Source organism: Lytechinus pictus, chromosome 4 (assembly GCF_037042905.1).
Source record: "Lytechinus pictus isolate F3 Inbred chromosome 4, Lp3.0, whole genome shotgun sequence".
In the NCBI taxonomy this organism is placed as follows: Eukaryota; Metazoa; Echinodermata; class Echinoidea; order Temnopleuroida; family Toxopneustidae; genus Lytechinus; species Lytechinus pictus.
The window spans coordinates 24,350,201-24,378,102 of NC_087248.1; the positions used below are offsets into that span (position 1 = coordinate 24,350,201).

At 37.7% G+C, this 27,902-nt stretch overlaps 1 protein-coding gene across 2 annotated transcripts; it reads left to right on the top strand.

Moving 5' to 3' along the window:
- Positions 1-27,784, top strand: LOC129258783 (arginine/serine-rich protein PNISR-like). 2 transcript variants are annotated; one of them, XM_064098695.1, is made up of 13 exons: positions 1-95; positions 3,872-4,017; positions 4,847-4,956; positions 6,499-6,553; positions 7,336-7,793; positions 8,579-8,843; positions 9,589-9,788; positions 12,140-12,307; positions 13,570-13,681; positions 15,184-15,240; positions 17,990-18,148; positions 20,485-21,751; positions 22,889-27,784. In XM_064098695.1, exons 2-13 carry the CDS (start codon positions 3,942-3,944, stop codon positions 22,902-22,904), a joined length of 2,943 nt encoding a protein of 980 aa, XP_063954765.1. In that variant the 5' UTR covers positions 1-95; positions 3,872-3,941; the 3' UTR covers positions 22,905-27,784. The 2 variants fall into 2 exon arrangements, with proteins under 2 accessions (XP_063954765.1, XP_063954764.1); XM_064098694.1 differs by having other exon boundaries at positions 13-104.
- Positions 27,785-27,902: the final 118 nt, after the last annotated feature.

Consider the following 27,902-nt stretch of genomic DNA (forward strand, 5'->3'; position numbering starts at 1 on the left):
GGGCGCAATATCGGAATCCGCAAATTATGATTATGCATGGCGCACGTTTGAAGAGTAGTCGGAGCTGAGGCGGCATTAGCTGGAACTTGGAGTCGGTAAGCCCTGTAAGTTTATTAAAATGTCATAGATATAGTATAACATTGACTTGATGAATAATGAGATATGGTTATATAAGGAATCATTTCCATTTTGAGGTAGAGGACATGCTTTATAATATAGTAATCCTGTCCTGTATCTGTAATCAAGATGAAAATGCGTGTGAAATGGCACTGAGACTGATACCCTTTTTACACACGCTAAAATTTCCTTAACCCCGTACTATAGGTGGGGCTAAATGGCAATTTAGCCCCACCTATAGTACGGGGTTAAGCTTAGCCCACTTTCTTTTTACACAGCATTTTCGCAAAGTGGGCTAACCCCACCTTTAGTACGGGATTATTCGGCCCTGCAAAAAAGCAGGGTTATCCCAGCAATTGCGGTGCTAAGAGCGATAGTACGGGGTTAAGATCGCTAGTGTAAAACGAAAGTGGGCTAGGCTTAACCCCGTACTATAGGTGGGGCTAAATGGAAATTTGGCCCCACCTATAGTACGGGGTTAAGGAAATTGTAGCGTGTGTAAAAAGGTACGAGTGAAGTACTTGTACTACGAATGATCGACAAAAACCACTAGTCCGGGGTTAGCGAGTTTCGTGTGTGAAAAGCAAGCATTCCTTATCCGGGGTTAGCAATAACAATTTGGCATGTGTAAAAAGGAAAAAAAAATAGTACGGGGTTAAGGATAGTACGGGGTTAGCGATAGTCCGGGGCTAAGAAAATCCTGTGTAAAAAGGGTATGAGTGACACTCTACTCCAGTGCAGTGACACAGACAGCATCGCGCATCACCCATCCGAGCCTGCACCCGGCCCAGTCCATTTGAGCAGGTTGAGTAGGCTGGTAGGATGGGGGGTCGGGTGTCCGGACACTTTATATTTTTGAAGCCTTCTTTTTGTCTTTGGATTACACTAAAAATATGAATTCAATAGTTGTAATCATCTTCTATTTTGTTCTCTATAATATTTCCTAACATTTTGTACTAAAAATTGATAAAACTTCGCTTGTAAATTTTTCCAAATGACTTTCTAAAATTGATCGTCCGGACACACAACCTGTCCGGACACACAACAACTGGGTATACTGTAGCGCTATATGCCCGGCGGGATAGCCAGGAGGCTAGTCCTAGAGAGTAAAAATAATTAACTAATGTATGATTTTAGTTACCTTGGAAGTAGGGCCTAGGCATAAAGTTATACACAACCATGACAACTAACGTATGCTTACCCTCCACGGAGCCAGGGATTCCATCCCATTCATCAATCATGTTCATCTGCGTCAGCTCAGCCTCAGTGCGTGTACCACCAAAAAACCTGAAACTTTCGCCCCCGAGATTTCTACTTCTAAAAGATCTAGCCCTAAATTATGTATGATGGGGTGTCCAAATTTTGTGGACTTTTCAAAAGTATATATCAGACTTAAATTTGTTCACAAAATATTCACAATTTATACAAAACCAATTCAAGAAATAGTTACCAAATTGACAGGAAGATCGTAAACTACAAAATCATTGACGAAAATGTGAAGTAGGCCAAGGGGTTTCGCCAGCGCCAGTATCACGATCTCAAAATTCTATTCCGATCCACGAATGCGCGCTGTGCTGGAAAAGCTTTCTGAAAAAGTGTGACCTAACTTTGTGGACCAAACTTTTTGTGGAGATTTAAACAAAAACTCAAGCTCAAAAGGTGAGATATTGATATCAGATTGACAACCAAATGCTATAGAATGAACCAGTACCACATTGAACTCACATTTTTGATGATGTCGTGATGCTTGTTGAGAACATCAGATTTCTTCGGAACGGCGCTAACGGTGACAAATTTGCAGATCTTTTGTCAATATTTTCATGAATACTGAACTCATCCTAAAGAAACTTACGTCTAAGGGTAATTTTAGGTCGCTTTTCATGTTGATGATGTCAGATTTTAAGGATATTGGCACTCATTCAAATGAACAAGGTTATGATATAACCTTGTTCTCAGTTATATCTCCATGTGTGGCAAAATAAGGGTGGCAATGTTTGGCTTATTTTCTCTTTTCCTTTGGGACAAATGCTTAATTTTTTTACACTGACAGTTTCCATTACACCTATTCGTCATACAACTTGGCTTTTAAGTAAATTTGATTCTTTAAATTATTTTTTTCTTAATTAAAAATAGAGATAAAAAAATGAAAATTTTCTTGCCATATTACTTTCCACCAATAGAGGGCGTACACAAAAATATGCCCAAAATTCAAGTTTTTGAGCGCTCTAGTGAATACAAAAATTATTCCCAAGTCACTAATGAAAAATAAATTACAACTGTATGGAAATTAGTAATTTTTGTCTCAAAAGTGATATTTTAATGATTTTTTAAAGTGTGTGCTCTGTACAACATTTGCATGCCATAGTCCCCCACAGGCAGGATGGTTACAGTCAATACAGTGAGCTAGTGGATATTGGCTATTTTTTTAAAATAATGACCGTCCGCGAAGTATGGACACGCGAAGTTTGGACTCACTGCCATAATGGGATACCATGGATACAACTTCATTTCCGACATTTCTACGCTATCAATTTCATTTTTAAACAAGAATTCATAAAAAAATGAGAAAAATATTATGAAAAGACGGGGGTGACTTGCCTGATGTTTACGCTGCCATCTTGTTTCTCTTTGTTCTTCGCCAACGTTACGGACATGTGCCTTTGATAAACTTGACTCTTTTAGAATTACCCTCCCCCTGCCCCCAAAAGAAAAGAAATTGGTATAGCATGAATCTTGAATCTGTACCAGAAAATCTGAACTGCTAAGTCCCACCTGTGTCTGTGATATGTTATAAAAGTGAAGCCCAGGAGAAAAAAATGTGCCTGAAAAATCTTTTTTTAAGTGCTTCAAAATTTGATAAAGTGACTGGAAATATGAAGCTTAAATTAATGTCATCACATACAGTACACTATGTAATCTCAGTAAATTGAGTAAATGTTAATATTTTTTAGTCAAAGATATCTTGAAAAGTGCATGAATTTTTTTTCCTAGGTTGTATCTTTCATCCATATGAACAGTATTAAATTCAACATGAATCAAAGTCCAGTAATTTTTTTAATAAGATCTTTGTAATATAAGCCTATGCCTTTAAAGGGATGGTCCGGGCTGAAAATATTTATATCTAAATAAATTAAATAGAGTAAAATTCACTGAGCAAAATGCTAAAAAATTTCATCAAAATCGGACTACAAATACTGAAGTTATTGAATTTTAAAGTTTATCAATATTTTGTGAAAACAGATATGCACATCATCATGAATATTCATTAGATGGGCCGATGATGTCATATCCCCACTTTCCCTTTTCTTTTGTTATTACATGAAATCATATTTGATTCATTTTTTCATACATGTGGAAATGATGTGTCTCCATTATGATGAAATAAGTTGCGGCAATAAATAACTGATCCACTTTTATAATCAGTTGTCAACCAAATTGTTTTAATTCTTGGTAGAAAATTTTGAATAAACCTAATTTCATATAATAAAATACAAAAGAAAAAGTGGGGATATGGCATCATCAGCTCACCTAATGAATATTAATGAAAACATGCTTAGAACGGTTTCACCGGAATATTGCAAATCTTTATTAAAATTTCAATAACTTTGTTATTCGTTATCCGATTTTGATCAAATTTTCAGCATTTTGCTTTGTGAATTTTACTCTATTTATTGAAATATAAACATCTCCAGCCTGGACCATGAAGCCTATCTACATGTATTCTAACTGCAACATGTATCACTTGTTCTTGTAGTTTCACTACAGATGCGCACCCAGCCGTGTCATGATATTTTGAGTCTTACAGAGCTTTGGAAGAGATCACAATGTGGCCTGTTAACCAATGGCAAGGCCATGGGCAATGGGGCATGCAAGCCCAGCAGCAATACCAAGCAAATGCGGGTAAGTTTTTTTTCAGAGGATTATTTTTCATTTTATGTTTTACTCAAGGGTAGTGGTTCATGAAAAAAATGATTGATTTTCAGAATTTCAGTTTTTACTGACTAAAATGTTAAAAGTAGGGACATTTGTTTCTGTTTACCGGTAATTCAAAACAGAAAATAAATTTTTAAATCTTTACTTTTACTTGTGAAAAATTCATCGTGAGTTTACCTTTGCGATATAGAATCCATATTTTATTGCTGTGTATACTTTCTAAGACATTCGTGCGTTATCATCAGGGGTGTGAGAGTTCAGATTTTTAGCTGATTTCAGATTTTTTGTTTTGATTTTCAGCTTATTTTTTGGCTTTTTTCTATACAAAAAGTATGGGAGCTCTCTATTTCAGACTTTTTCAACACTCTTCAGCTTTTTTCAGATATTTTTATTTGCGACCACTCATACCCCTTTTCTTATTCAGGTGGGCTTAGATGTAAGCCTGGGTTCGATTCCCAGCCACTGCATCTATGCCGCAAGTAAGGCATGTACCGATAAATTAATCGTCCTCTTTTATCCTACATTCAAATACATTATGGTAAAGCAATCTTGGTAACAGTGTGTTTTATATTTGTAAAAAAAAAAGTTTAAGAGAATAAAAAACGAAATTGCTGTATTTTAATGTCCATTGTCTCTTTCAGTTCTAGTATACATTGTTTCGCTCTAGTCATTCATGCGATTTTACTCCGATGAGTGCATGTCGATAAGCTTCACTATGTCAGTTTTGAAGGCTATTTTATGATTTTGTGGTAGCAAACACTTATTTATTTTTTGTTTGTTCAATCCATGTGACCAGCCACTGACTGGGCAGCTTTGGCACAAGAATGGATCCGACAGAAAGAATCATCAGGACCTCCAACATCTCATCCCCCTGCTGAAGTGGAGCACCCTCCCTTACCCACGCAGGTGTGTACCAAAACATAATGATGATCATGATGGTGATGGTGATGATAGTAGTGATGCTGATGATGTTTGCGATGATGGGTATGATGATGGTGATGATGATGATGAAGATGATGATAATGATGGTTGTGATTATGATGATGATGGTGATAATGATGGTAATTATGATGACGATGGTGATGATGATGACAACGGTGATGGTGATGACGGTGATGGTGATGATGATGGTGGTGATGATGAAGATGATGATGGTGATGATGGTGATGATGGTGATGTTGATGATGAAGATGATGGTGATGATGATGATTGTGATTATGATGATGATGGTGATGGCAATAATGATAATGATGGTGATGATGATGAAAGTCATGATGATGATGATGATGATGGTTGTGATTATGATGATGATGACGACAGTGATGGTGATGATGATGGTGACGGTGATGATGATGATGGTGGTGATGATGGTGATGATGAAGATGATGATGGTGATGATGGTGATGATGGTGATGTTGATGAAGATGATGGTGATGATGATGATTGTGATTATGATGATGATGGTAATGGCAATAATGATAATGATGGTGATGATGATGAAAGTCATGATGATGATGATGATGATGGTTGTGATTATGATGATGATGACGACGGTGATGGTGATGATGATGGTGATGGTGATGATGATGGTGATGATGAAGATGATGATGGTGATGATATTGATGATGAAGATGATGGTGATGATGATTGTGATTATGATGATGATGATGGTGATGGCGATGATGATGATGGTGATGATGATTATGTTGATGATGGTCATGAAGATGATGATTATGAGGATGATAATGATGATGATAATGATAATAATAATGATTATAATAATAATGATACTACTACTATTATTAGTAATTCCAGGACATTGCTCCTGCGACATTTGCTTTGCTATAACTTCCACGCACTATAAATCAAATAGGGGGTCTTGAGTTTGAATCCCAGTTATGATGTAATTTCCTTCAGCAAGAAATTAATCCATATTATGCTGCACTTAAGTGAATGGGTACCAGGCAAGATGAAATAAATAAATAAATAAATAAATAAATGATTCCTTCCTTGCACCAAGCACCTTTATGTAACTTCAGCTGGGGTCAAATATAGTGCGCCATTGAATGAGCAACTACATGTAGATAACCAAACATGATGTGAATCACCTTGTAGTGTAGAAGGTATTATTTTTGTATATCAACCAGGGCCCCATCTTACAAAGAGTTATGATTGATCCAATCAATCGTAACTCTTTTGAAAATCCATCATTGTCATAATTTTTTATACAGGAAATTTGCAAAATGTCCTTTGTAAACAAAGGAGAACACACCAAATTGTCAAGAAATCAATGAATTAATATGGATATACATTCATATCTAGAATTTTTTTGAACAAACATTTTATATATGTAGACTTTGCTGTAAGATGGGCCCCAGATACCCAACCCTAGAATCTCAATGCAGTGTAAACTATTAAACAAGGTATTATTTTTTCTATACTAACCAGGTCCCTCCATCATTACCAGCCCCACCTCCTCTGGATGATGTCGGCAACAAAGAAGGTAAGACTTTTAATCTGAGGATATCAACTAAATCCTCCCAACATCTTCCCTAAAAGTTCTTGGCCTTGTCAGAATATGACCTTCTCTCACATGCTCTCTTTGATCTGAGTAGTCAAACATCAACTAATCTTTCCAGAAAACAGTACGAGGGAGACATTTCGTGGATAAGTATGTGAAATGTGAATTTTCTGTAAGTTTTGGAGGAGGTTCCACCTCCCTGGTTAACTATAACCACCCATTAAAAAAAAAAATTTCAACTTTTTTTTTTCTTAAAATGTTTTACTCAGACCTTGTGTAAAGTTGGGTGGTCAGATTTATATAAATCTTTGGAACAAACGACTTCCTCAGTTTTTGCCCAATGCTTTCAAGCCTTACCTCGCACATTGGTCTTTTATTGAATATGTGCAAGGCACCTTTTGTTTTTTAATATGTTGGGTACTCCATTGTCATGGTGACAGCATAATCTTGTAGAGGAAACTACTTCCTCCATTTTTGCCCAATGCTCATGAGACTTGCTGTGCGCATTGATCCCTTTGAATGAAAACTAGCAACATACATTGTTGATATGGTAACGATATGTTAACAAAATGGTATTATATGTTCCTCACTTAAAATCGTTTTGATAGATATGGGTATTAAACACCTCTAGTGATATAGAGTATCTAGTTTGATTAGAACTTTTCAGTTTCTTTCAGTTATTTTCTCACTTTCTCATAAAACATTGAGCAATATATCTCAAATTGTGATACTGAATTTCACCTTTGTTTGTTTGTTTGTTTCAGGTGGAGATGGCATGATGCACCTGCTACCACCCCCACCCCCACCACCACCCCCAAAGTGCGTGGCAGCGGACCAACAACACCCCCCACACTTACCCCCTACAAGTGCACCTATGGCCTGGGACTGGAATCACCAAAAACCTAGCACACAGTGGCATCAGCAACAGCAGCAGCAGCAGGAGCAGCAGCAGCAGCAGCAGCAGAATTTCTCCACACCACCGCCGCCACCACCCCCTGGCCCACCCCTGGGTCCTCCCCAGGGTCAACCCCCGCCGATGGTCGCCCCTCAGAGGTTTGACTACGCCCACGGTGCGGGTAACAGTAGCTCGTTAAAGAGGTTTGATCACCATGGTGATGAAGGGAGAGGTTTAGCCCCTCCTCCTTTCCACCACCATTCCTCTATTCCTGCCGAGAGATTTGACTATAATCATGGTGGGCAAAGCAATGAGTACCAACCTCAGGTATGTATTAGACCCGAGTCGTTATTTTCATTTGAAATTAAAAAAAAATATATTTAATGCTATTCCATGGGACAAAAAAAAGTAGGGAAAGGAAAATATTTTTTTTACCTCCCAATACATGACATCCATGAAATTTATATCAACAGTTCATTATTCATTACGTTTTTAAAATTTAGTTTGGATTCTATCAACAAATGAGGAATAATTCCCTTTCTTGACTCCGAAACATTTATTTAATACGGGAAATTTTCATTGATGTTACAGACTACAAACACCAATATGTACATATGGGACTTGAATGGGACTAGGTCACATTCTGGCGAAGCCAACCAAACAAATATTGTCATTGTGGGTATAAAATACATTTTAGGCCAATAGATATCCAAGTATTCTCGAATCTTTGATTTTGAACTTATTAATAATTTTGGGACTTTACTTTTGACTTGAATTAAAAAATGTATCAGCTGTAAAACAGATCCATAGGGCTGGCCAATGAAAATCTTCTTTACCCATAATGCTGTTGGAAAATAGACCAGGGTCCCGTAACACAAAGGTTAGCGATTGATCGTACGCTTGATTTTCACGATTGATTGTACATTGTAATCAACAGAATCAGTCGTAGAAAAATGTTCTACGATCATTGCTAAGCTTTGTGTTATAGGCCCCAGGGATGTCCCCTTTGTAAAATCACAAAGACCACCGTAAGGGAAACTCCTAATGACAAGGGCAATGAAATTTAGGATGATAATAATTGAAGAACCTTGTTTTTTCACTTTCCCATGGAGAATTATCAGCAGGGATACGCCCCGAGCCAACAGCACTGGCACCCCCCGGGAGGCCCTCGTGACGATTTCTACCAGCATGACATGAACATGGGCGGTCGGGAGCAGCACCCTCACACCGACCACCACCATCCCGAGCGCTACCACGGTAGGGGCAGGGATGCTGGTAAAGGGTACTCGGACTATCGTAACATGGACTATACCTCCCAGCCTCAATTCTCACACTACCCACCTGATGTAGAGGAGGAGGAGCCGACGCCCACCCTCGGTATGTTTGGATATATGTAACAGAGGGCTTTCTCTATACGGGGGCTGTTTCACGAAGAGATGAGTGCGACTATAATAGAGTGTTGCAAGAAACTTGCAATCAATTGCAAGTCTGTTTTCAGTCCCGAAATCAATCATAAGTCTTGAAATTAATTGTGAATTTGTGATTAATTGCAAATCAGCTTCTGGAAACAAGGAGAATAATCAGATTTGCTACAGTTCAATTTTAAATTGGAACAGAATATTTGCAATTGATTGCAAATATTTTCTTGCAACACCTGCTGAGTCACGCTTAAATTCATGGTTGCGTGCGGTATAAAAGGCGTCACCGCATTGGTCAAATCGTGCTATGAGGACGCGCGCTGCTGCGTGTTAATCAGTAAGATTGCGCGCAAAATTTCATGTGCGCGTCAGCATTCAAGCATGACTCAAAGTCATAATTAACTCTTTGTGAACGACTCTATGGTGGTGATTTTTTACCTGATTGTAAGAAAGTAATGAGGACTAATGCCTTGCCAAAGGGCACCAGCGCACCAGGTGGGAATCGAACCCCGGGTGACCGGAATCTGAAAACCCTGCTGTACCGACTGAGCTATCGTGCCTCCAAGAAAAATGTGAACATTTGCACATCTGAAAGAGTAATTCTAATTCTTCATGCTGTCAGAATTCGAAGTTGTTAAGTTGAATAACACAACTGTATATATGTTTATAAGATAATTCTTTACTCTGGCTGTAATCTTGAACAGATGAGCAGAAAATCAAGCTTTTGCCTGCTTGGATAAGAGAAGGCCTGGAGAAGATGGATAAAGAAAAACAGAAGAAGTTGGAGAAAGAAAAAAAGGAAACAGAAAGACGAGAACGATTGGAAGCTAACAAGAAGGCCGAGAACGACATCATCAATGAAGCGAGAATCGCAGCCGGTCTTCCACCAAAGTCCAAATACGATGTGAGTATGATGATGATGATGAGCAACATTTGTATAGTGCCATTTATCTGTAAATTATCCACAAAGTTGCTAGAAAAGATGGGTTTTTAGTTCAGATTTGAAGGTGTCAAATTTGTTACAATCCTGAAGTTGGATTGGTAGAGAATTCCAATGCCGAGGAGCAACAGACGAAAAAGCCCAATCCCTGTAAATTTTCAGACGGGTACTGGGCACTTTAAGAATTAGTCTAGCTGAGGGAAGTCCTGGCTGCAGCTGACATACACTGATCAGACAAGTTACATAGCTTGGAGTATGAGTTAAATGATTTTTGTCTCACCTGCATAGCAGAGTGAGACATAGGTTCCGCTTTTCCGTAACCCTAACCCGCTTTCTAACACCAAATCTTAACCGAAGGTTAAGTTTTTGAAATGACAGCATAACTTAGAAAGTATATGGACCTAGTTCATGAAACTTGGCCATAAGGTTAATCAAGTATTACTGAACATCCTGCCTGAGTTTCATGTCACATGACCAAGGTCAAAGGTCATTTAGGGTCAATGAACTTAGACCATGTTGGGGGAATCAACATCAAAATCTTAACCTAAGGTTAAGTTTTTGAAATGTCATCATAACTTAGAAAATATATGGACCTAGTTCATGAATCTCGTACATAAGGTTAATCAAGTATTACTGAACATCCTGCATGAGTTTCACGTCACATGACCAAGGTCAAAGGTCATTTAGGGTCAATGAACTTTGGCCAAATTGGGGGTATCTGTTGAATTACCATCATAACTTTGAAAGTTTATGGATCTGATTCATGAAACTTGGACATAATAGTAATCAAGAATCACTGAACATCCTGTACAAGTTTCAGGTCACATGGTCAAGGTCAAAGGTCATGTAAGGTCAATGAACTTAGGCCATGTTTTTTGTTGTTGAATTACCATCATATCTCTGTAAGTGTATCGGTCTAGATCATAAAACGTGGACATAAGAGTAACCAAGTATCACTGAACATCTTGTGCGAGTTCGAGGTCACATGACCAAGGTCAATGGATATTGGCCATGTTGGGGGTATTTGTTGAAGTACCATCATAAATCTGTAAGTATATTGGTCTAGTTCATAAAACTTGGACATAAGAGTTGTCAAGTATCACTGAACATCTCATGCGAGTTTCAGGTCACATGACCAAAGTCAAAGGTCATTTAAGGTCATTGAACTTTGGCCATTTTCGAGGTAATTATTAGATTGCTGTCATAACTTTCAAAGTTTATAGATACAGTCTATAAAATGTGGATATAGGGGTAATCAAGTATCACTGACAAGTTTTAGGTCACATTATCAAGGTCAAATGTCAATGAACGTAGTATTGTATCATATGAATGGTGTTTTTTGTGAATAATTATTAAAAGGTTGTTTTTCAAAGTCAGCACTGGTGCTATATTGAATCGCGTGATGCAGGTGAGATCGCCAGAGGCATTCCACTTGTTAAAGACAATTTATGACATATTTGTCATGCAAGACAAGGGTAGACATTATTATTCCATTCATATGTAAATGATGATATAATAATAATAGGGTAGATTTGTAGAACACACACACCGTTGGAAGCCAAAAATGTCAGAATTGCATTTACATTATGTTTCATATCGTCATGAGACCCTTTCTGTCCTCATGCTTTAATGATGAAGAAAACTATTTCAGTTGTTATTCCATTACGGTTGTGACTGATTTTAGTGTCAAATGTACTGATGAATTGAACCTGTTCTGTTAAAGATACAGTATGCTTCACAATTGGCTCTGTATAGTTAAACTACAACTTTAACCCGATTTCAGAATATGGACCGTTGGATTCTACTTGAACAGCTTCAACTTTATATGAAACAATGTACTGTGCCTGAGTTTTGCAAACACTGAATCTGGAGCGTTGTGGCTCAGTGGATTGGTCTCCAGACTTCGAAACAGAGGGTCGTGGGTTCAAATCCCAGCCATGGCAGATTTTCCTTCCGCAGGAAATTGATCTTCAGTGTTCTGCACTTGACCCAGATGAGGTGAATGGGTACCCAGTAGGATTTTTCCTTGAACGCTTCAGTGCCTATATGGTGCCTCTGCTACAGCCGGGGTAAAAATCGTATACCTATCATCAAGCACAATAGAGTATCTGCGCTATGTAAATAGACAATTTTTTGCCTGTAACACAAAGCTTTAATAGCAATCATTGTAGAAGAATATCTCTACAATCGATTGCATTGACTACAATGTACAATCGATTGTGAAAATCAAGCGTATATGTACGATCAATCGCTAACATTTGTGTTACAGCACAAATACTATTATTATTGTTATGTCAATTTGATTCACACAACAGGATAGTGATGAGGAAGGAAGAGGGGATGAGAAAGATGAGGATGGATTGAAAAGCAAAAGAATGGAAAAGGAGGAGGCATCCACTAAGGGACTCCAGCCTCAAGTCGTTGAGGAGGAAGAGGAGGAAGAAGAGCCTTACATGACCGAGGAAGAAAAACAACAGCAGCTGGTGAGTCTATAAAGGGCTGTCACACCTCGACGATCTCTAAAGGCGACCGAACACCTTACAAATGTTCGCGATCCGATTTTGGAACAAATCGCATTTTGCTCATTTTCTGAAAATGTGAATGGAACATATCAATTTATTTGAGGTTAAAATTGATTGAAAGAATACTAATATAACCATTTTGAAAGATTGCAAGCCTTTATTTTGGAGTAAAGGCCAAATTAGTTTCATATCGTAACCAATCGTACGACTGCTATGACGTCATTACGACCAGATATTAAATTCGCTTTTATTCTAAGAAGGATGATAGCATAGTCACAGATTTGAACATGTAGCTATTCGTACAATGATTTAGAACATTACACAGTAAGATATTTCAAGTCTCAATATTAGCATCAAATTCTACTACATTTTATTCTGAAATCGGGTTGCAGACCAATCGCAAGGTCTGCGGTCGCCTTTAAACAGCATACATGTATATAAGGTAAGCCATTTTTTGTCTCGCCTGAACAAAGCTCGACAGAGACCTAGTAATTACTTTTTTCCGGTTTGTCTGTAAGTTTGCTGGTCTGTTACAAATTTGTTTTGGTTCAACTTGCTCTCATTTCTTTATTTCTGCATTAATTGTGTTCACACGTGGTACAAATGATCCTTCAGTAATACCACTTGTGTCTTGATGAGGATGATGGGGTCAAAGGTCATCTAGGGGTCATATTATATGAGGCCTTTTTAATTGTCCAAGTTGTGTGCCGAATAAAAGGCATTGGCGCATTGGTTAGTGTTAGACCAGGCGGATATTAGATGAGATTGGAAGAGCCCGACTGGAAATAAGACCAAATGGTAAATGGGCACAATGACGATTACACTTAATGGTTAGCAGCAAACTTGGCCCCGTAACACAAAGGTTAGCTATCAATCGCCAAATGAAACGGCCTATCAAAATCATTATTGCATGGGCATTTGTCTCAGGAGACCTATGAGGTAGGGATCAGAATATTGTTCCTATTGTTACGGGCCCTGGTTGTAGGAGAACTAGTATTAGGTCATGCGGGATGAGACCAAATAGAAAATAGAGCAAGCAGGTGTGGACAATCAAGGATTAGAACAGATGGGATTAGACCAAATGGAAAGTAGAGCAAGCGGGTGGAGACAATCAAGGATTAGCCCAAATGGGATGAGACCAAATGGAAAGTAGTGCAAGCAGGTGTAGACCAATTGGCAATTTGCCAAATTTGTCTTCATCTTTTTCTTTCTTTTACAACCAGATGATGAAGATCAGGAAATGGATGACAGAGGTCCTGCTGGAGGTGACGTGTAATGAGATCAAAGTTATTGCTTCCGAAGTTCATAGAAAAGCTAAGCTAAGAGCAGCCAAAGGTAGGAATGGAACCAGATTTATTACATTGGTTTCCCCGACATAACACATTTTTCACAAAAAAACACTTGCTGAGTATATTATTGTAGCATTCTGATTTGGTGGTGAGTTCTTTACTTGTCAAAATGATTAATTATTCTTCCTGGTTAATCCAAATGGGTCTACAAAATTGTAATTTAGAAATCAGCATTTTCATGAATTGTTCACATTGCATGTGAATTATGATAGAGGTGTTCATTTTTATTCAAAACTCTATTGTATTTGAATGAGTAATTGCTAGGGCCAGTATCACAAAGCTTTTCAAGAATTTGTGATTAATTATAGAGGGCTTGGGCTGTTTCATGAAGCTATCCATGAGCTATTATTGGGGGATGTTCTGTCTTTCAATGATACATGTATTTTTGGAATCGTTTAACAGATCGAATTCATATTTAGAACATGTACACATTTCAGAGCTTTCATTTGGCTCTGCGAGGTCAAAGGTTGAAGGTTTCATAGAATGGTTTATTTCCAATTGGTCTAATGCCAATTCATCCTATTGCCAGCTCGTCTACTGTCATTTGTCTATCATCTGTTCGTCCATTCACCGTTTGGTCTAATAACCAGTTGGTCCAATAGCCATTTAGTCCATATACCAGTTGGTCTAATTGGACTAAGTGCTCATTGTGCAAAACGAATGAAATGGAAATGGTTATTAGACCGACTAGTTGTGAGATGAAGTGGTGATTAGACGGATTGGCAATTGGACCAAATGGTTGTTTGACGAAATGTTGATGGACGAAATGACATTAGACTAAATGAAAGACCATGTGGTTAGTGGACGAGTTGGCAGTAGACGAATTGGCAATGTACCCATAGAACTTGGTTTTTGTGATCTTGTCCTTGGAATAATTTTTAAAAAATGTGAGAGTGATCAATTTCAAAGCATGTGTGCATATGAAATTGAAGGGAATCTAAAAAGAGCCCGTTTCAGAAAGATTTGCGTTCAAATGTAAGTAATAAAAATCAAGTCCTGAATGACTGTATTTGATTGGTTGAAAAATCAAATTGCGTGTGAATGTAACCCTTTCTGCAACCGCCCCTTTATCTAAGGGTCAAAAGGGGAAAGGTTATAGAGGTCATGGCTAAATGTTGCATTAATCTGTAGATCGATTGAGTTATTAGTATGTATTTTCGTTGGTGTATTCATACACACGATGATGTATGAAGGTTTTTGAGAATTTAGTCTGATTTGGTAAAGGTCGGGACAGGAATTTCAACAGCATGCAGTCATGAATCCATATAATTCAAAGTGACAATCGTGGTCTAAATGGCCATTTAATTCCAAGCTCTTGAAATATCACTTTGTTCATTTCAAATTCCATCCCTCCTATCGTTTCTACTCGAATGAAATGACATACTTCCTCTGGGATGGGGATTTTATGTTGTATAACCCAAGTTTCTCCTTCATTTGTAGCTTTCTAATGATCTCACGTTCACCTGTGTGACGTGTATTATTTCTTAGCACCAGCTCGCCAGCTTTCTAATTCCACTGCTTTGGCTTCCATAACTGGCCTGTCTGGTAAGTACCAACTGGATATAAATCCCTATTCGATCCAATTGTTTCAATCTTGATATAAGAATGGAACTTTATTTGCCTTTAATCTGTGGGAGACTGAATGATTCTGCTATAACTTTCATTTTCCATCTAGAATCCAGCCCGTTTAAAGTATATGACGGCTGAATCTCCAATAGCTTTTAAAGTCTGTTGAATTTGATAATTTCTCATGAACTTACTCACTTATACTAAAAAGAAAGATATCAGTAAACACACCATCGACATGTTCATTCAGTCTCACGATGTGCATACTGTAGCTCCAAAGTTTGTATTATTTGAGTCCTTGGCCCCATTGCACAAAAATTACCATTATGGTTAACTTTTTTAAACTAATCCTTAATTCTGATTGACTGTTGATTATCGTTGCCATGGCAGTTACCATTTGATGGTAGAATTACCATGATAGTCAAACACGTTTATGCAATGGGCCCCAGCACTTCAAAATTCCAAAATGTGCAGAAAATTATTTTCATGCAAATTTTGTTCGTTGTTTGGGATTACCATGGTCCCTGTGCAGAGACATTTCGTCGTATTCTGAATGCAGGTTTAAACTAAACCCGGGTTTAAAATTCTGCTTGAACTATGGAGAGCCAATTGGGGCCTAAATCCCTAACAGTACACATGCAATTTGTTGACTCATTTGACACTCAAATTGTTCATAATTATCTGGGAATGATAACTGAAGTATTTTTTTTTCATTATGAAAGCAACATGAAATCAAATAGTAAATTTAAGAGATTTTCGATATAAACGGAATTTTAGAATTGTTGGCTCCCCATAATTTAAGCACCGAGTTAGACCATGGTGTAAGTTAAACCTGACTTCAGAATAGGGCCATAGGGTGCAAATGCAGAGCTGCCAAGTAGTACGATTTTTCCGTATTTAGTACGTTTTTGCAACCAAAATACGGCAGTACGTTTTTTCTTTAAAAAATACGTTTTTTGTATTAAAAAAAAAAATACAAAATCGAAATTTATTGAGAAAAATCATCTCTATATATCTCTATTTCATAAAACGTACACAAATATGGTTATAAGATCAATGTAATTTCAGGTAACTTGTTTTTTTTTCAATCATTTTGTAAAAACCAGGGTGAGATATACACAAGTTTCAATGTTTTTTTTTTTTCATCTGCAAGAGCAGTGCACATTTTAGCTGGCATGCAGCTTGAGTGCCGTGATGGGCGAGTGCGCCAAGCATTTTATTATGAAATACACTTTTTTGGGGAAAAATACAAAATATTTATCTCACACGGTAAAAATACTGATTTTTTGGTCAAAATACTGATTTTTTGGTCAAAATACTGATTTTGGGGGATAAGAATACTGAAAATTCAAAATACAACTTGGCAGCTCTGCAGATGGGTGTTGCATAAAGGTGTCCGTAAAATTATGCACACCAGGAACATGTTTATTGGTGCTAAAAGTCATCTTCATAGGGATACATGTATATTGTTGCACGGCTGGCAGAAGGGCGCAAATTTCTCGCCAAGCAGAAGGGTGCACTCAGTAAATCCCATCTAACCTATAAAGTATCAACTTACTTCTGACCAAACTTGAATTAATTAATGAAGGTATGGACTCCAACATGCATAGTAAATTTGGTCTGAACTGAGTTTATATTTTATAGGTTGGATGGGATATAGTGTGTGTGCCCTTCTGCTTGGCGAGAAATTTATGTCCTTTTGCCAGCCGTGTGATGACAAGGAAGGGTCACTAGCCATTCGTAACTTACAAACTGTTTCATGAAATACCCACCAGGGAGTCGTTTCATAAAGCCGTTAGTAAGTAATAAGAGTGACTTTGAGAACGACTGGTGAACCTTTCTTGTGGTAAATGATATTCACCACTAAATGTTCATTGGTGATTGTAATAAGCACGTAAGAAAGATTCACCAGTTGCTCTTAACTTACAGACAGCTTTATGAAACACCAACCAGGATTGTTTACATGTCCCCAAACAGATTTCCGTCATCCTAATAGGAACTACACTGAAACAAACCTATATGGTGCTCAATAGATAGCAATGTTTATCATACCAAACTTTAAATCAACACTAAAGACATTGTACTGGAGTAGGGCATTTAAAATCAGTGATTCAAAATTTCAAATAGAAGGAAATAACAAGTCTGAAATAATGCTTCAAGTTACAAAGTGAATTTATTCAGAGTCTTCCCACCCAATATCAGCTCAAAATTATGAATTTTCAGTTGCTGGATTTCTAACACATGCCTTTAACCCTAAATAGGCTGGGCTATTTGTTGCCTAAGAAGACTGGGAGGGGGGGGGGGCTGATCTTGACTGTCGATCGCACGATCACAACCAAAATTGGCATGCGCTTCACCCATGCCATCATCTTCAAAACTATAACATCAAATTCTGTGCAAAATCTCATTGCTAATTTATTATGCTAATTTATTGAAATCAAGGTTTGCTCTAATTAAGTAGATATGCCCCTAAAATGCATATTTTTGCTTCAGACTCTTTATAGGAATCTGAACAAATGTACTTAAAGAAAATCTCAACGTCACATTTATTTGCTTATATTTTTTATTTTATAAATTTCTTATGTATTTCTTTGTTTTCGACTTTTTTTAATCAGCCCCCCCCCCCCGTCTTCTTGGGCGTCGAAATAGCCCAGTCTATTTAGAGTTAAAGGTTGACAACTCTGTGAGGTGAAACCTATGCCTTAATGGATGAGAATTGTCTTTTCAGGTCTGACATCATACGCCTCCGACAGCGAGAACGAATCTGAGAGTGGGAACGAGGGAGAAACCAAGGAGGAAGAATCGGACAGCGAGGATAGCGATCTTGAGTTACAGAGGAGCATACAGACGAAAAAAGAACAATGGAGACGGAAAAAACATGAAAATAGTGAGTAAAGTTGACCTAAATTCCCCAGTTGATGCCATACAGAAAACAAGAAATTTTCACAGAATTTGAGAAGAATACTGAATTCATTTGAATTTCAGGGATTACAAGGTTTTAGGACAAAAGGATTGAATCACCCCCAAAATACATTGGAAATCATGATAGACGAAATCAAATGCAAGGCCGTGTATGGCGCGCCGTTTGACCAATAATTCAGATAAACACTGTTTATCAAGCGATAAACACTGTTTATCGAGAGAAACTATGTTTATCGACTGAAAAACACAGTTTCTCTCGATAAACAGTGTTTATCGCCGAAAAACACTGTTTATCGGCGATAAACAATGTTTATCAAGCGATAAACACTGTTTATCGAGAGAAACTATGTTTATCGACTGAAAAACACAGTTTCTCTCGATAAACAGTGTTTATCGCCGAAAAACACTGTTTATCGGCGATAAACAATGTTTATCAAGCGATAAACACTGTTTATCGAGAGAAACTATGTTTATCGACTGAAAAACACAGTTTCTCTCGATAAACAGTGTTTATCGCTTGATAAACATTGTTTATCGCCGAAAAACAGTGTTTATCGGCGATAAACAGTGTTTATCAAGAGAAACTATGTTTTTCGACTGATAAACACAGTTTCTCTCGATAAACAGTGTTTATCGGCGATAAACAGTGTTTTTCGGCGATAAACACTGTTTATCGAGAGAAACTGTGTTTTTCAGTCGATAAACATAGTTTCTCTCGATAAACAGTGTTTATCGCTTGATAAACAGTGTTTATCTGAATTATTGGTCAAACGGCGCGCCATAGCCGTGTATCTGCATCTGTTTATCTGCATACTGCAGTACTTGTTTTCATGATGACTTTATCATGTAGGTTGCACATGTCATCAAAGAGCATGGAATTAAACGATAGAATTCCCAAGAACATAGAATTTGCGATTAGCTTGATCGCGATCTATCGGTATAGTGGCATTTCTTCAGTGGAGTAATTAAAAGTGCAAACAATTCAAAGAGAACAAAATAGATGCACCCATGACCCATGCAACTTTGGTTATAAGGTTTTGAGTTGATACAGTAAATTCAAGCGAGAAAATTGAGAAATAATGCACAGAACTATTATTTTCATAGCTCTTCTTGGTTGATGGTTCGTAAATATAGTTTTGATATATGCAGATCTAGATAAGGAAATAAAGGTCTGAAAAGTGGTTGATATTCATATTCTTTTTTTGACACTGACATTTTTGGTCAACCCCCCCCCCAAAAAAAACCGGAATGACTCCCGATCTACAATGTAGTTTGATCCAAGTTTGGGGAAACTTTGGGGCTAAACCCATACCTTAATTTGTCCTTATTGCATGATTTAAAACCAACCATAATTAAGATTCTTATCATCCCTTTAATACTGAACTTTATCTCTTCGTGGGCCATTTTTTTAATCATGAATTCTGTCATCTGATTGGTCAATTTGTTTGTGAGACAAACCCGTATTAACCTAATTTACTTTGTCAAAAAGATCAATCATATACATGTAACATGAGCCTGTCTCACCTGTTTGATGTTCAGATGACATTGTTTTAATGTTGTTTCAATGTTATGCGCATGCCCAGTGCTGATTTCAACCATGTAATATTAGACCGTATTACGTGGTATTGTAAGCGTATTGAAGCATCCTGTTGTGCACTACTATTCATGCATCAATATCAATGGCAAAATGCTTATTCTTTTTCCTTTGATCATTTTGATGCCTTGAGAATGATTTCCTTTCAAGGTGTACTCACAAAAATGCAGGGATTTGGAGTTTTGGAGTTCTGTTGTCTTGATTTCGCCTTATTCTGCAATAATATAGGGGTACACTGAAAGAGAAAACTGTTGCACCCTGCTTGTTCTTACAGAATATGTGAAATATCTACATTCTGGTTCCATATTTCTCCTACGACGGCATGAAATATGGAACCAGGACGTCGATATTCCCTGTATTACGTGAAGAAGCAGGGTGTAACTAAGTTTATCTCTGCATTTTATTTGATGATAAGTAGATTTCCTCTTAGTTCAATCATTTCATTTTCATTTCATCTATTGATTTCTGCAACTTTTTCATAAACAAAGAAAATACAATAGATAGAGAATGCAACAACAACATTGACAAACAAACAATGAACCAAGTTGTATTTTGTATAATATGTTGATTAAAGAAGGTTACAGGGGTTGCCACTATGAGCAGAGGTAATACTAAATTATATTAAAAGTATAGGAATATTAAAGCAGTGGAACAGTGTTTGATTTTGCGTAAATTCAAAATGGCTGCCATTTTTCTTTCTCTTCTAGTGTTTGCGACGTCTGATGCTGAAAGTGATCAGGAACATGGAGACGACAGACAAACATCAAAGGAGGATTCTGCCGACCAGAAACCCGTCTTCAAACGACCCGACAGCGACGATAAAGGGGATGATCAATTAGAAAATGACAGGAAGTCGGGCAGTGGGAAGGGGGTGAAAGACGAGAGTAAAAAAGAAACTACCGGAGAAAAGAAAAGAACTGGGAGGTGGGATCAGAAAGTGAAGGCAGCGGTTAAACCCGAAGCGGAAAGCTCGAGCTCAGAGAACAGCGATAGTAGTAGTAGTGACAGTAGCAGTAGTAGCGGCAGTGAAGAGAGCAGCGAGGACTCGTCTGAGGATGAGAAGGAGAGGGTTAAGAGGAAGAAGAGCGGTAAGAGCAGAAGCAGAGAGGGAAAGACTGCCGAGAGGAAGAAAGAGAAGGAAGAAGATAGAGAGGGTGATGGGGAATCAAGAAGGGAGAAGGAGAGGAGAAAGAAAACGGATAGAGAAAGGGGTAAGAACCGTAGTAGGGACAAGGAGAAGGATAGGGATCGGGATAGGGACAGGGAGAGTAGAAGACATAGAAGCCAGGAAAGGAGTAAGAATCATGATGATACGAAAGATAGGAGGAAAAGTAGAAAGGACAAAGATCCAGAAAAGAGCAAAGAAAAACGTAAGAAAAGTAGAGAAAGGGATGAGGGGAAAAGTAGAGAGAATCGGAATAGTCAGGAGAGGAAAAGGGAGAGGAGTGCTGATAGGGATAGAAAGAAGAGGCGTGACAGGGACGATGACTCTAAGCACGGTCGAGAAAGGAAACATAGCCATAGTTCTAGGGATAGGGAGGATAGAGAACATGGGAAGAGGAGGCATAGAGATAGGGACAGGTCTAGGAGTTCCGAAAGTGAATACTCCAGCTCAAGGGATTCGAAACGCAGGAGATCTAGGACTCCCGAGGATTCCAAATCAAAACGGGACTCGTCACGTCACAAAGATCGCTCTTCCAGTAAACGGCACAAGGACAAACACTCACGGGATTCATCAGAAGATGAGGGAAGCGACCACTCACGGGATCGTCATAGCAGTACGCGGAAGAAATCCTCAAGGCGCCGTTCAAGGTCAACATCGGAAGAATCCCAGCATAGGCGATCAAGGAAGAAGCGTCGTAGAGAGGCAAGTGAGGATTCGTCTGATTCGAGAGCCGACTCTTTAGAGCGGTCTCACGGAAGCAGGTCCGGTAAGGTGTCGAGTCGCAAACGAAGGTCTAGATCAACGTCAAGGTAGCTATAAAATGTCCTTGCCTCTATACACTACTGCCATTCTCTTTTTTTTAATTTTTTTTTGGACAATGTTGATTATGTTTAGCCCTATTCTCCTAGATACCAAGTCAGCAGTTAAATGAAAAGAAACCACAGCCCAAGAAAAAATTCAGTTCTAGCGATTTTTAGTACATGGAAGTCCTGTTTTTGGAAATCGGTACTGGCATCCACTAGAATGCTGACAAGAATCTCGGATGAAGATTATGGAATTTGAGTACAAAACTCTGGCATTCTTTCTTTGCCAGACGCAGAAAAGTTCTATTTGTATTTATCCTGAGAAAATCAGTGGGCGTGATTAGGAATGACAACTTCATACATGCAACAGAGTCTTTGAAGAGTATGCAGATTCTCAAAGACTCTGTTGTCTTGGCAGGACCCTGGTGGATGCTCGGTCTTAATCTACAATATATCCCAGTGTTACGAATGACAAACTGATTGACATTTTGACCTACATGTACATGAAGCTAGTAGATAATCATTTCCACCTCTTGAACAAGCTATGCATGTACACCAATAATTATTGCTTTGTTTCGAGTCTACACTGAATCATTTCTTGCCTGTCTTCATGAACATCCAAATTGTTGCCATCTGACGATCATGTTCTTTGATGATATTTCACGGTTTTTTTCCCGTCAGAGACAGAGAATACATCCTGTTTTCTTTCCCTCATTATGCCCGGTCATTCATTGGGCCGAGGTTTTTAATTATGAAGTGTCCAACAAAACATAATAAAAAAGTTGATTTGAATAAAAGAGAAAATTTCACACAAGCTGAACACTGAAAATTTCATCAAAATAGAATGTTAAATGATAAAGTTATGGCATTTTCAAGTCTTGCTACATTTCACAAAACGGTGTATATGCACATCATTGTTAGTTTGCAAATGACTGAACCAATGATGCCACCATTGTAAGTTTCACAAAATTATGCTAAACTATTGACAATGGTTTTCTTGATTGTCCAGTCTTGTCTGACTCATGTACTTCACTTTTACATTGCCTGAACATACATGTATATACAGTAGCTTCAGAAAGTTTTGAAATTGATAGAGATCTATGATTTTTTTTGTTTTGTTTCTATCTTTCTCTTTATACTCAGGTCTTCAAGACGTTGATCGAAATCATGAAATAGACATTAACTTCCAAGTAAGTACATCAGGGGGGTGTTTCACAAAGACATAAGTGTGTCTTAAAAGTCATGCTTAAATGCTGACACGTACATGAAGTGTAACATGCAATCTTATTGGATAATATGTAGTATCGCGCGTCCCCTTAGCATGATTGGACCAATGATGTAATGCGGTTTAGACTGCATTTCACCAATATTTCAGTGCGACACTTTCATCTTTGTGAAACACTTCCCAGGATGTAAAGTTGATGATGTAGTGATGTACCGATAAAGTTATTTTTTAAAGTTAAGTTTAAGGGCAACTGGTATGATCTGTCCTGTAAATTTCAACACAATTTAGTACTCTCTGTATCAGAATGGCATAAGGATTCCCTGGTTTTGACAAAAAGGAGTGCAAAAATGTTTCTTTTTACGCTTTAACGCTTAATTTACCGCATAAAGCAAAAAATATGTCCAATGCTGATGTGCGCTTTTGTCACAGTGCACCAAATTGACGCCTGTTGCAATCGCTTTAATAGCACGCTGTTTTATTCACGAGTCCATTGTTTTGAAGAGTGGACTCATTAATTCAAAACAGTGTACTTAACCATGCGTGCGGCGCACTATCACCAAAGCATGCATCAGTATTGGACATTTTCCATTATACGTGGTATACATGTCGTTAATAAGCGTAATTTATACATGAAATCTTCAACAATTTTAAAACCACCTTTGTGAATTGGGCCTAAATGATTAGACGATTGAATAAACTGTTTATGAGCCAATCTGATGTAACAAAGTGCAAAAAGTTGATTTAGATAGAAATTAGACCATCTAGCGTTAGTCTAAAATACAATGGCCTGTATTAGGAGGCTCCACGACATTTACTCCAGCGACGATTCCTCTGCTGCAAATTCCACACATTAGTGGAATAACCAACTTCAACCCTGGATTTAGCATTATGCCCTATCCTAAACCTAACCCTGAAACCTAGCATAAGATCCTACATGTATTTCAACCCTAACCCTGTATCTTCAGACGTAATAAAGCCCGGAGCGATTGTCGCCAGAGCAAATGTTGTATCACCGCACTCTGAAGTCAGCTTTTGACTGAGGCCATGGTCCAACTCCATGCCAAAATTATGGGAAGCCAAACATTTAGACATTGCATTTACATGTACCCTGTACATGTATGTTTTCTGTCTTTACTTGGCTCTTCCTCATGTTTTAATGATGAAGAGAAGTATTTCATTTATGATTCCCATACAAATATGAATGATTTGAGTGTCAAACGAGCTGACAAAATTGAACTAGTGCTGTTAGAGATACCTTTCAAAATTGGCTATCCATAGTTAAACCGCAACTTTAGACCAGGGTTTGAATTAACCCCAAGTCCAGAATACCACCCTTTGGCCCGTATTCTGAAGTCGAGTTTAACTTAGACAGTGGTCTAACTCTGTGCTAAAATTATGGGGAGCCAAAAATTCAAAACTTCTGTTAATATTGCATATTTCTTAGGTTTACTATTTCGTTTCCTTTTGCTTTCATAAGGAAGAAAAATACTTCAGTTATCATTCCCAGACAATTATGAAGAATTTGGGTGGTATTTGAGTTAATAAATTGAATGTATACTGTTCAGGCTTTGTTCCCCAATTGGCTTTCCATAGTTAAACCGCAACTTTAGACCAGGGTTGAAGTTAACCCCAAGTCCAGAATACCACCCTTTGAGACTACATGGGAATGAGGCCAAGTATAGACCAAATCGATAGTAGACCAATTGGCCCGTATTCTGAACTTTAACTTAAACTCATGTTTAAAGTTGTGGTGTAAGTATGGATAGCCAATTGTTACATAAATCACTAACAGTAGAGATATCATATTTCAGCTCATTTGGCTCTCAAGTCATTCATAATTGTTTAATGTAAATAGATGATTGTCTTCACCATCGATGATTCAGGAAAGAGCACAGTAAACATAAGAAACATGCAGCTTAATACGAATTTTGACACTTCTGGCTTCCCATAATTTTAGCACAGAGTTAGACCATGGTCTAAGTTAAACCTGACTTAAGAATACGGGCCATTGAGTCTAGGGTATGTGGTATTAGACTACTTGAGAAGTACATACCAACTGCTAGAAGATCAAGTGAGTGACTAATCACTGTAAACTACAAGCAGTACCCGGTGCTGCCCAAACTAGCGCCTTTTGCTTGTAGGAATGCACACTAAAGCTATGCTGGAACTTTGCAATACATTACTTGTGGTCAAAATCTATAATTATGTGGGAATCATTTTAAGTGAATTGAATTTTAAAATATTTTCTCTTTAGTGTATGTCATTGATAACAACTTTGTTTAAATCCTTGTAATCAACATTGAAATTGTTCATATGGAACATGGCCGTACCAGACAGAAATTTTGATAACTTACATTTTTTTAACTAAATTTTTTAAAGAAAATTTATCAAAATTGTGAGCGAAATCCTTCAATTTCACTTCTCTTTAGAAAATACAAAATCGCTCCATGACAAGTTTGGTCAGTCGCTCCGCTCCCTCACTTTTGAGTTCCTTTGAAAATTTTTATGCATCTCGACACACCCCCCGCAAAAATTGCTGCGTACGGCCATGATACAGCATTAGGCTATATCCCTCTTTAGGTGGAATTCGACTTCGAAGAGACAAGCAACACATGCTTTGCTCAATGTGCTCTGAAAAGTTGTTTGAATTAGCGCAGCCTTTAATCATAGAGCTATCTGTAATAGCTCTATACTTTAATGCTACGGTCACAAATACCTTTGCGAACACTGTACAAATGATTTCATACCAGCTATGTGTAAAAATTGTTTATATGGTGCTTGTAAAGGTATACGTGGCTGTAGCATCACTTTTGAACCACTTGATCCCAATTTCACAAAACGTAAAATTAGTGTATATGTGAGCCTATCTTGGTTATTTCTTGAATATGAAAGAGTAAAATAGGTGAAAGACTACAAATTTCACTCAAAATTTACGTAACTCCACAGATTTAGACATACCTTTGCACCTACAGGTGTTTTATTTTCTGGTAAGTTTTTTTTACGAGACCATGAAAGTTGCAATACAATTCCCCATTAGTATCTTGCTTTGTAATTAGCTGACAATTTCAGCAAGTGTTTCGATCGTCAAGTTCTCACCCACAGCTAAACCGTAAAATTGCCATGACTAAGATTGGTTCCAGTGTTGATTTTATCCTCGTATTTATAAATTTTTGATTGATCAATACATGCTTTGTCTACATTGTTTTTAGTCTCATCCCATATGGTCTATTTCCAGTCTGTCAGCACTTGAACTTACCATTTTTCTTAATTACCATTTAGTCTAATTACCATTTAGTCTAATTACCATTAATACTACATCTGTATTTACCATTTTGTCTATTTTCCAGCAGGGCTATACCCATTTTGTCTTTTAAATCTCACTTGGTTTAACAGAACTTGGTTAGATGAATTGTTAATAAACCTAATTATTTTATTGAGAAAGTAAAAAGTAACAAGTAGGTGATATGGAAATTAGACTGAGTGGGTATTGGACTAAATTGATGGTAGACGAAATGGATTAAGACCTTGTATTAAACTTTCTGAGAGGCATGTATAGATGTAGATCAACTGCTCATAGACAATGTGAATGATAAATGCTTGTTTTATGTAGATGTTCAAAATCACAAGAGAAATGTTGGATGTTGAAAGAGAAAGGAAGGGGGGGGGGGCGTTATTTGTAGGTCACCAAAATAAATCTGCATTGTACAGTTAGGTATACTGCATGTATATTACTGTTTTATTCAAGGTATGATCCTCTTTAAAAAGGTAAAGTCCACCACCACAAAAAGTTTGTTTGAATAAATAGTGAAAACTGACGGAAGCCTAGCACTGAAAACTAATCAAAATCGGATGTAAACAATACAGTTATGGTATTTTGAAAAGTTGCCCTATTTTATTTTTGAACAGGTGGTGTGCAATTCAAGGAGCCAATGACTTCATAACTATTTCTTATATTATCATTTCTGACTTAATGAAATATTTCAATTTTCATATGTTTAATTATTTTAACTTATTAAGATCCAATATAGAGATTCTTTATCATCGAATCTAGAATGAAATGCATGTACATGTAGATCTGAATACATTTATTTCATATTTCAAACACTAAAGAAATAGCAAGTATGTGACATCATCGGCTCTCGTTAATATGGGCACACAAATGTGAATAAAACCGATTTCTGAAATTAAAGGTGGTCGTTCTTGGGTTCAAGAGGGCACTGTTTGTACGTATTGCGGACAGCGCCAGCGGCCCATTGACACCAATGTTATACAACGCTTACACAGATGACAATTTTTGAACGCCCAAACTCGACGATTCTCCGCTCTTGTACGCTTCGGCTGCTGTTTGAAGATCTTGGCAGGTTGGCTCCGCCCCCTGCTGCTGTAGCCAAAAGCAGTACAGTGTATGTGTTCTGTGTATGTATACATTTTCTGTGCGACTGGCAGATGATTGACAGCTGCATGCAAATTACATTGATGATCCTTGAGATGAAGATGCCGGCGAGTACAGCACCGACCGTCCAACAAAACCCTCTTGAACCCTGGCAAAGTGCCTCTTTAAAGTGACTCAAAAATATCAGAACTTTCGTAATTTACATCTGATCTTGGTGAAATATCCTTCCATGAAGGCTTCGTTGATTTTTTCCTTCTTATTCAAATACATGTAAATTTGTTGTTCGGGTGGACTTTCTCTTTAACAGAATTTGTAAATTGGGTCCTTGATGCCCTTGTATAGATCGTGAAATCTGACCATCAATATGCAGGTGGAAATGTATTGATATTGTAATAAGTTTATATTAAAACAAATGAAAATATGAATAAGACTGCCGTTTTTTTTGTTTGTGTATAGTAACCCATCCCACACTCTGTTTTGCCCTTTCCTCTGTCATGTGCACTCAAGACGTGTGTACTGGAACTCGAAAGTTGTTTATT

What these genes read in the sequence shown, in the direction of transcription:
- LOC129258783 (XM_064098695.1), top strand. Translation starts at nt 3,942, where the DNA reads ATGTGGCCTGTTAACCAATGGCAAGGCCATGGGCAATGGGGCATGCAA. An exon ending in ACCCTCCCTTACCCACGCAG is followed by an intron (nt 4,957 to 6,498) that starts GTGTGTACCAAA and finishes TATACTAACCAG; the next exon opens with GTCCCTCCATCATTACCAGC. An exon ending in GCAATGAGTACCAACCTCAG is followed by an intron (nt 7,794 to 8,578) that starts GTATGTATTAGA and finishes TTTCCCATGGAG; the next exon opens with AATTATCAGCAGGGATACGC.